Source organism: Mustela lutreola, chromosome 9 (assembly GCF_030435805.1).
Source record: "Mustela lutreola isolate mMusLut2 chromosome 9, mMusLut2.pri, whole genome shotgun sequence".
Lineage (NCBI taxonomy): Eukaryota > Metazoa > Chordata > Mammalia > Carnivora > Mustelidae > Mustela > Mustela lutreola.
In genome coordinates, this window is record NC_081298.1 from 68,634,350 (window position 1) to 68,643,402 (window position 9,053).

Genomic DNA, 9,053 nt, shown 5'->3' on the forward strand with positions numbered 1-9,053 from the left:
ATTAACAAGCGTGCAGACTGGAGAAAAGAAAAATTAAGGAGCTAACACTGCCAGGATTGCTATTCACCAGGCTGCATACTAGTACTATTCATTCAAATGGGGGTCTAAGAGGTTGATGGGGAAAAAACTACACTGTCAGCCTCGATACATGTCAATTCTGAGTGCCCTTGGTTCATCTAAAAGTTGATGCCTAGAAGCCAGTCTCTTAGTTTATGGAGAAGGTCAGCAGAGTAGAGATCAGAGGATAGAGGGCAAAAGGCTCTGCAGAAAGCAGGAGAGATGACTTCTGCTCTCCCTTTGAAGTAGAGATTGCTGCTGAGCAGGAAAAGATGGGGAGATGGCAGGTAGGATATTTGAGAAAGGGAGGGGGGCCTGGATAATGAAATTCCCAAGAAGATGGGGTGGCTCAGTTCATGTGGTGACAGTGAATGTGTGAGGTCTCCAAAGGCCCAGATACCAAGGTGCAGGGGAAGAGAAAGTGGATGGGCAGGTTTATTTATGGCTAGGGTTTTATTGGAGAGGGGAGTCACAACATCAGAAAAGCAAAGGGGTCTGGAGAGTAAATAGCAAGACAGTTACAGACCTGATGGGACATGGAGTCTGAGTTGGGCAGAGTGGGAAGTGAGGGAAGGAGAAGCTAACAGGAAGTACAGGTTTTAATTTGCTACAGGACATCTGTTCTACAATGAAATAAAAAGTCCAAATCCAAATGATTAGGAGGCTTGGGTAGTCTAGTTCTATTTCTTTGGGAAAACTTTCCTCTTGCGCAAAACAATATCCATTAATTTTTTTCTTTAGAATTTTTTCTTTAATTTTTTTCTTATTAAAATAGCCAGTTTCATCACTGAAAATCTGTTCCCTTTGTACATCAGACAAGTTGGTACCTACCCAGTTGTTGGGTGGTGTGGTTGTGCCACCGTCATGCCTACAGTCATGCCAGATGTAATAGTCAGTGTATTTCCCTGTCCGATTCCGACTCAGTTGAAACCAAGCATGTTTATCACTGGTATGGTTTGGTATGAAATCGATTATTAATTTTAAACCTAATGAAAGTATTTCAAATGTTAAGAAGAAATTATTTTAGAATAATACACATCAGTTAAGGAAAAAAAAAAACACTTTAACCCCCACCACTCCTCCCCACCCACCTGCCCCTCAGTTCACCTTTGTCATGTATGGCTGCAACCAGATCCTCAAAATCCTTCATCGTTCCAAAAATAGGATCAATTTCTTGGAAATCTTCAACACCGTGTCGGAAATCTTTAAGGGATGATTTATAGAATGAAGTAATCCAAATAGTTTTTATATTTAAACTTGCAATGTAGTCCAGTTTCTCTTGGATACCTAAAGAAAAAAGTTAAGGCCATGAAAAATAAAGTTGGGTTTCTTCAGTTGAAGGATTAAAAATAAAACCAACATGCCTAAAATTGAAGTATTTATATTGAAACAGAAATATTTGGAATTTTGTTGAATTTGAGTGTAATTCAAATAGAAAGGTCTAGCTCTACAAGCAGCATCAAATCGTCTTCTAGCAATAACTTTGACATTTAACATAAATGTAGAACATTTTAAAAATCTATGTGTGCATTGTTCATATATTATATTTAAAACTAAGGCTAGGGTGCCTGGGTGGATCAGTTGTTAAGCGTCTGCCTTCAGCTCAGATCACGATCCCAGGGTCCTGCTCACAGGAAGCCTGCTTCTCCCTCTCCTACTCCTCCTGCTTGTTTTCCCTCTCTCTCTCGCTGTCTCTGTCAAACAAATAAATAAAATCTTTAAATAAAATAAGATAAATAAATAAAACTAGGGCTACAGGGGCACCTGGGTGGCTCTGCTGGTTAAACATCTGACTCTGGATCTCATCTCAGGTCTTGATCTTGGGGGTTGTAAGTTCAAGTCCGGTGCTGGGCACCTATGGAGCCTACTTTAAAAAAATCAATTAAAAAAATAAATAAATAAGGGCGCTTGGGTTAAGCCTCTGCTTTTGGCTCAGGTCATGATCTCAGGGTCCTGGGATAGAGTCCTGCATCGGGCTCTCTGCTCAGCAGGGAGCCTGCTTCCCACCCCCCACCCTGCCTGCCTCTCTGCCTCCTTGTGATCTCTGTCAAATAAATAAATAAAATATTTTTTTAAATAAAATAAACAAAAGGGGTGCTTGGGTGGCTCAGTGGGTTAAGTGTCTGCCTTCAGCTCAGGTCATAATCCCTCGGTCCTGGGATCAAGTCCCACATCGGGCTCCCTGCTCAGCAGGGAGCCTGTGTCTCCCTCTCCCTCTGCTGCTCCCCCTGCTTGTGCTCTCTTGCTCTCTCTGTCAAATAAGTAAATAAAGACTTAAAAAAGAAAATAAAAATAAAACCAGGCTACAGTATTAATTTATTCTACACATGGTTTTTGAGCATCTAATCTAGGCCGGGTGCTGGGCTAAGGGCCAAGGAATAAAGAAGAGTAACGCGTGGTCTAGGCTGCACCATCCAACGGGACAGCCCCGTGCCTCGTGTGGCCATTGTTGAGCACTCGCAATGTGACCAGTGTGACCTGAGATGTGCTATGAGTGTAAAACACTTACGACTTAGGAGATTCTGAAAAATATAAGAATGTAAACTATCACATTAATACTTTTATGTTGGCTTTATGTTGGAATGATATGTTGGCTTAAGCCAAATAATTTAAATGAATATGATTAAGATGGATTTTAAATTAAAATTAGATTTTTTTTTTTAAAGATATTCTCTTTAAGTAATCTCTACACCCAATGTGGGGCTTGAACTTACAACCCCAAGATCAAGAGCTGTGTGCTCTACTGACTGAACCAAACAGGCACCTCAAAAATTAAATTATTATTAAAATGAATTTCTCCTCTTTCTCTTTACTTGTTTGAATGTGGCTCCTAAAGAATTTAAAATTACCTGTGTGGTTCAGCCTTTGGACAAGGCTGAAGCCAAGAATTTATACAGAAGAGAATTCTAGATATGGCTATATAGAGACATGGGAAGGAAACTCTTTGTACTTGGAACCTTGTAGGATAATTAGCAGATAGCATGGTTTTTTGTGTGGCTCTGGTTCAGAGTCCTAAATGCAGATCAGAGACTTGAGTATAGTATTCAATCTCCAGTAACTGTCTGTGGGGCCCATAAGTGGCTTCTTATAATCAGAGCCCGTCGTAGGTCACACAGCAAGCTGGAGGTCACTGAGACCAAAACACAAAGCCCTCTGATTCCTGGCTTGGGAGCTCTTCCCCTATGGACTGGCTGCTTACTTTTGTCCTCTCTGTACCTCAGTTCCCCCATTATAGGTGTCTGTGACACCTCCAAGACTGTTCTCAGCCAACAGAAGGATTTTGATTTAAATTGGAACAACAATACAATGTATCTTAAGAATAGGCCACAGGAACAGGATGTTAAAAAAAAGGGTCTGGACAGACACAAAGTAAACAAGGGATCCCAGGCCCCCAATCCAGGGGCAGAAGGCAATCACCAAAACACAAACTGAAACCCAGAACAGTTTCGAACAGTAACAAGCAGATCCCCTCAACCTCAAGAACAAAGACCTATTGATTACAGGCTAGTCCCTCCAGGCAAAGCTACTAGAAACGGCAAATGTAGGGGCTGATGAGGCCTTGCCCTGTGCACCAAAATTTGGGCTGTATCAGAAGATTACGAAGGGAGGGCAGGAAGGGGGAAGTTTATCTTTGGGTTTGGGGGTTTTAGCTCTATTCTGTCAAAACATCACTTTTGTTAGGCATTTCCTACACATAGGCAACAGGTGCTAAAGGCCACGGCGGCATGGGAGGTGTGCAAGGGCAGTCACCCAGATAGCTTACAAAGGGCTATCAGAGGGTACTGGAAACAGTCCAGAGCCCTGTGGGAGCTCTGGGGAGGGGAGTGCATGTTCTGAGCAGGAGGCAAAGTAAAGATTAATGCAGAAAATGGGTTCCAACTGCACCTTGAAGGACAGATAATATTTCAATTGGTGAAGATGCAGGGAAGATACAAAAAAGAGAAATTTAAGTTCCTATTTGTAACACTTTAAAGTTAGATTAAGCTCATCCCCAGGTCCCACACTCTACTAAATCATTGTTTTATTTTTTCAAACTAAGTATTTTATGTTATTTTGTTTTTTATCATTACCCTGAACTAGGGTGACTGTGTCAACCAAGTTGCCCAGGACAGTTTCAGTTTATGCCTGCAGTCTGGCAAAATTTTACTTTTAAAAGTGCCCTGGGGGTGGGGGGTTGGGGGTGGGGGTAGGCTAGGTGGCTCAGTCGGTTAAGTGTCTGACTTTTGATTTCAGCTTAGGTCATGATCTCAGGGTCATGAGATCAAGCCCCACGTGGCCTGGAGCCTGCTTGGATTTTCTCTCTCCCTCTCTCTCTGCTTCTCCCCTCCTTCTCTAAAAACCTAAACCAAAACAAAAAACAACCCCCAAAAACAAAACAACAAAAAGAAGTATCCTGGGGGCACCCAAGTGGCTCCGTCAGAAGCCTATGTGACTCTTGATCTCAGGGTTGTGGGTTCGAGCCGCACCTTGTGTGTGGGGATTACTTAATAAAATCTTTAAAAAAAAAAAAAAAAAAAAAGTGTCCTGGTTTGAGCAATAAAGTATAAGGATATTCTATCCATAAAGTATAAGGATATTCTATACTACATTAGAATATATCTATAATAGAATATATTCTATTCTATTCTTTCTCACTTGGAAATTATTAGTGTAACTTTAAAAAAGTGATTTTTTACTTTGTGTTTCATTTTGGTTTTACTAGTAGGATATTATTTTAAATAATCCTCAAGTCAGGTAATGTCCAACACACCCCACTCATGCATTTTTCAATTTCATCTTTAAAGGCTCAGCCTATGCCTTTTAAAGACAGGACTTAATTTTTTTCTACATTATTTATGCTTTATTCACTAATAAACTCTCAGCCAGATTACCAAAGTAGGTCCTACATATATTGGGAAACCAATTCCAAACGGTCACTCTGAAGAAATGAACTGTAAGGTGCATAGAGGCAGGAAGCAAGCAAGGAGAAAGTCTACTCCATGTCAGAAGTGAAAATTGATTAGCTAAGTATATGTACTTAGTGGGCAATAAATGAAACGACTCAATGGGGGCTCAAAGGCCTCCGGTAAGCAGCCCTTCGTCCTGCAAAGAACTGCTAGGCTGTGCTGAACGGCTTTTCAAATATCATAAACAAGGAGACACTCAGTGTGACCAGTCACAACGGAATGTGCTTAGTACACAAGCCGGGCATAATTCGGTTTTGAGGATTGAGAGCCATAAAGCAACCTCATCCCAGCCCCACCCCAATCCAGCCTCTGCACCCACCTCTCAGGTCTCCGTTCCCATCCTGGTCACTGTCCTTGAAAGACCTCGGGTAGATCTGGTATATGGGCCCTGCCTGCCACCAGTCCAGGCACTTGGGCGACACGGCGATGATGGCTATGGTGGCCACAGTGAGGACGAGCACAGAAGCCACGGTGAGCCAGAAGAGCACCTCCCGGGGCACCCGGTAGCGGGCCTGGCCGGAGAACTGGAACAGCACCTCCTTGGGCATGCCCGCGTACGGCCTGATGCCTTGCAGGGCAGGCTCAGCGGGGCCAAGAATGGCCACTGCGCTGTCTGGCGGGCTGCCCAGGTCCAGCTCCTTCTCCAGGATGTCTTCATTCTGCACAAACCCGTTGTTTGTCCGGCATCCCCGCAGACTCATCCCGATGGAGTCTCTCTTGCCTTTATCCTCAGCCATGTCCAACGGCCTGATCCCTTCAGTGTACCTTCCTGCAATAACAAAGCTGGAGAGGCGGCTGACTGAAATGCTTGGTGGTGTTAATGAGCTTTTGTGGTTTATAAATAAACCTGGCTGGACAAAGTCCAGCCAAACAAGAAAGGGTAAAGGTAAAAGGGGGTTAAAAAAATTCTCTGTATATCAGCCCTGGAGGCTGTTGTGGCTACAGTCCTAACACTGAGGGAGTCAGCCCTGGACTGGGACAGGGGCATGGAGGAGAAACTGAAAAAGGAGGCAGGGTTCCACCACAATTTAAGATGTTACTCTGTTGAGTGCGCTGATGTTTGCAGCAGCATTATTCACAATAGTTAAAGGGTGGAAACAAGCCAGGTGTCCATCAAGAGATGAATGGACAAAATGTGATCTGTGCATACAATGGAATATTACTCAGCTGTAAAAAGGAAATCCTATTGAGGGTTACAACATGGATGAATCTTAAAGACACTATGCCCGGTGAAAGAAGCCAGTTACAAAAGGACAGATTGTGTATGATTCCACTTCTATGAGGCCTCTAGACTCATTCATGGGGACAGAGAGAGTAGGAGGAAGGGAGATATGGGGAGTCATTGTTCACTGAGTACAGCGCTTCCATTTGGGAGGATGAAAAATTTCTGTAGACGGATGGTGGTGACAGTTGCACAACAATGTAAATGTGCTTGATGCCTCAGAATTGTGCACTTAAATAGTTAAAGAGGTAGATTTTTTGTTAGATTTTACCACCATAAAAAAAACAACAACAAAAAAACAGGGGCTCCTGGGTGGCTCAGTGGGTTAAAGCCTCTGCCTTCAGCTCAGGTCATGATCCCGGGGTCCTGGGATCGAGCCCTGCATCGGGCTCTCTGCTCTGCAGGGAGCCTGCTTCCTCCCCTCTCTCTCTCTCTGCCTGCCTCTCTGCCTACTTGTGATTTGTCTCTGTCAAATAAATGAAATATTAAAATATATATATATATTTATTTATTAAAAAACAGCTTTAAAATGTTCATTTTAGCTAGGTACAAGAAAAAGAAATCACTGAATTTTGCAAGGGGCAACAGACCCTTCTTTATGTTTGGTTTTGAAGGTCTCTTTTCATCCTACAAATCCAAGAGGAAGAATGTCTGGAGACAGGGAACAATGCTTTGTTACAGAAGCTAATTTCATTATATCTCAGGCCAACCATATAAATAAGCATTTGTACACTCCGCTGGATCCCAGGTGCCCTCAGTCTTGTTTTCTGTTTTTCAGTTTCCATTCCTGGAAGAATTTTCTGAAGGTGGGGGAGGGGAGGTGGAGAAAAAGGATTCTAAGTCTTGCAAGTTCAAGGGCTTAGCTAGAGGTAAATATAAATGCACTAAATACCTGTACTTCAGAGTTATTTAATCAGGGATGCCTGGGTGGCTCAGTGAGGAGGCCAACTCTTGATTTTAGCGCAGGTCATGATCTCAGGGGTTGGGGATAGAGCCCCTGAGTCGAACCCCATGCTCAGCACAGAGTCTGCTTGAGATTCTCTCTGCCCCTCCCCCTCTAAAACAAATAAATAAAATCTTAAAAAACAAAAGGGGTGGTTATTTAATCATTGACATGGTGTAAAATACAGCATGCACAGGCTTGAGGAAATGGCATTAAAATTAGGTGTGTTTTCCTAGAAGATTCCACAAGCCCTCCAAGAATGTGATGATTCATGGTTCCCATTTAATCAAAAGCATTTAAACAACCTTATGACTCATTTGATCAGATAACAAGAAATTTTCTTCTTTAAATAAAGCTATATGAATTCTTAACATTGCTGGGGTTTTGTCTTTGTTTTCTGTAGAATGACTTAGAAACAGTGTATGGCACAGAGGAATAAACCATTTGATTTTGTCCAAGTTATATTTTTTAATGAGGAAATCCCAATAAATGCTCACTGAATGCATCCAATGACTGGCATCTTTCATTATTAATTATGCACATGGTATATTTTTTAAAAATCAAAAGAATTTAACATTATGTCTTGAAATTACTTTATCTCTCAAACACATAATGGTAACTTTCTTTCTTTTTTTTTTTTTAAGATTTTATTTATTTATTTGACAGAGAGAGATCACAAGTAGGCAGAGAGGCAGGCAGAGAGAGAGAGAGGAGGAAGCAGGCTCCCTGCTCAGCAGGAGGCCTGCTCCTCCCTCTCCCACTCCCCCTGCTTCTGTTCCCTCTCTCACTGTGTCTCTCTCTGTCAAAAAAAATAGATAAATAAATAAATAAAAGATAATAGTGCTGGCAGTGTCTAGTGTAAATTAACATAATAATTCTAGAAATTAATTTGGCAATGTGTATCATGAGTTTTAACATTGTCAGCGTAATAAATGAAGCCAGATCTATCAGATTTTTTAAATGCCAGTAAAATGAGGAGTTGGTACAAAAGAAGGGATAAGGGGCACCCGGGTGGCTCAGTCATTAAGCGTCTGCCTTTGGCTCGGGTCATGATTCTGGGTCTCTGGGATTGAGCTCCCTGCTCAGCTGGAAGCCTGCTTCTCCCTCTCCCACTCTCACTCCCCCTGCTGTCTGTCTTTCTCTTGTCAAATAAATAAATAAAATCTTTAAAAGCAAATACAAAAGAATGGATAAGGTCAAATGATTAATTGAACAGATTGGAGTCACCAAAAATAGATTCCTATTCAGATGGGAATTTACAAGAAGAAAAGGCAACATTTCAAATCAATCAGGAAAAGAAAGATTATCTAGTAAGTGATGCTGGACAACTAGCTAGCTATTTAAAAAAGAAAACAAAACCATATAGCTTTCCTTATTCCTTACATCAAAATAAGTTCTAGGGGCGCCTAGGTGGCTCAGTCAGTTAAGCATCTGCCTTTGGCTCAGATCCAGGGACCTGGCATCGAGCCCCACACAGGGTTCCGGCTTAGCGAGGAGTCGGCTTCTCCCTCTCCCTCTGTCCCTCCCCCCACTCACATTCTCTCTCTCTCTCAAATAAATAAATCTTAAAATAAATAATTAAATAAATCTTTAAAAAATCTTAAAAATAAACTAGAAAACAGAACAATCCACAAAGACAAAAGGCAAATGGTAAACACATATGACAAGCTGATTTCCATAATGCAGAAAATGAACAAAGGATATAAGCAGTTGACAAGAAAAAATATAAGTGGTTAGTAAACAAAAAATGTGTATTTCATATAAAAGTTGAGAAAGATAAACAAAAATTTAAAAGATACACTAATTTTAGGGCACCTGGGTGGCTCAGGTCATGATCCCTGGGATAGAACTCCTCATCGGGCTCTCTGCTCGGCAGGGAGCCTGC

At 41.8% G+C, this 9,053-nt stretch overlaps 1 protein-coding gene across 2 annotated transcripts in view; it reads right to left on the bottom strand.

Moving 5' to 3' along the window:
* The window catches only part of SLC3A1 (solute carrier family 3 member 1), a 32,281-nt gene extending 26,435 nt beyond the window's left edge, over window positions 1–5,846 (bottom strand). Inside the window, exons 1-3 of one of the 2 annotated variants that reach the window (XM_059134595.1) lie at window positions 5,323–5,846; window positions 1,165–1,344; window positions 889–1,043 (exon numbers count right to left, since the gene is read on the bottom strand). In XM_059134595.1, coding sequence (XP_058990578.1) covers window positions 889–1,043; window positions 1,165–1,344; window positions 5,323–5,740 — 753 coding nt within the window. In that variant the 5' untranslated portion in view covers window positions 5,741–5,846. The remainder of the gene's footprint in view (window positions 1–888; window positions 1,044–1,164; window positions 1,345–5,322) is intronic. The other variant, XM_059134594.1, reaches the window with a different exon arrangement.
* Between the last annotated feature and the right edge of the window lie 3,207 nt (window positions 5,847–9,053).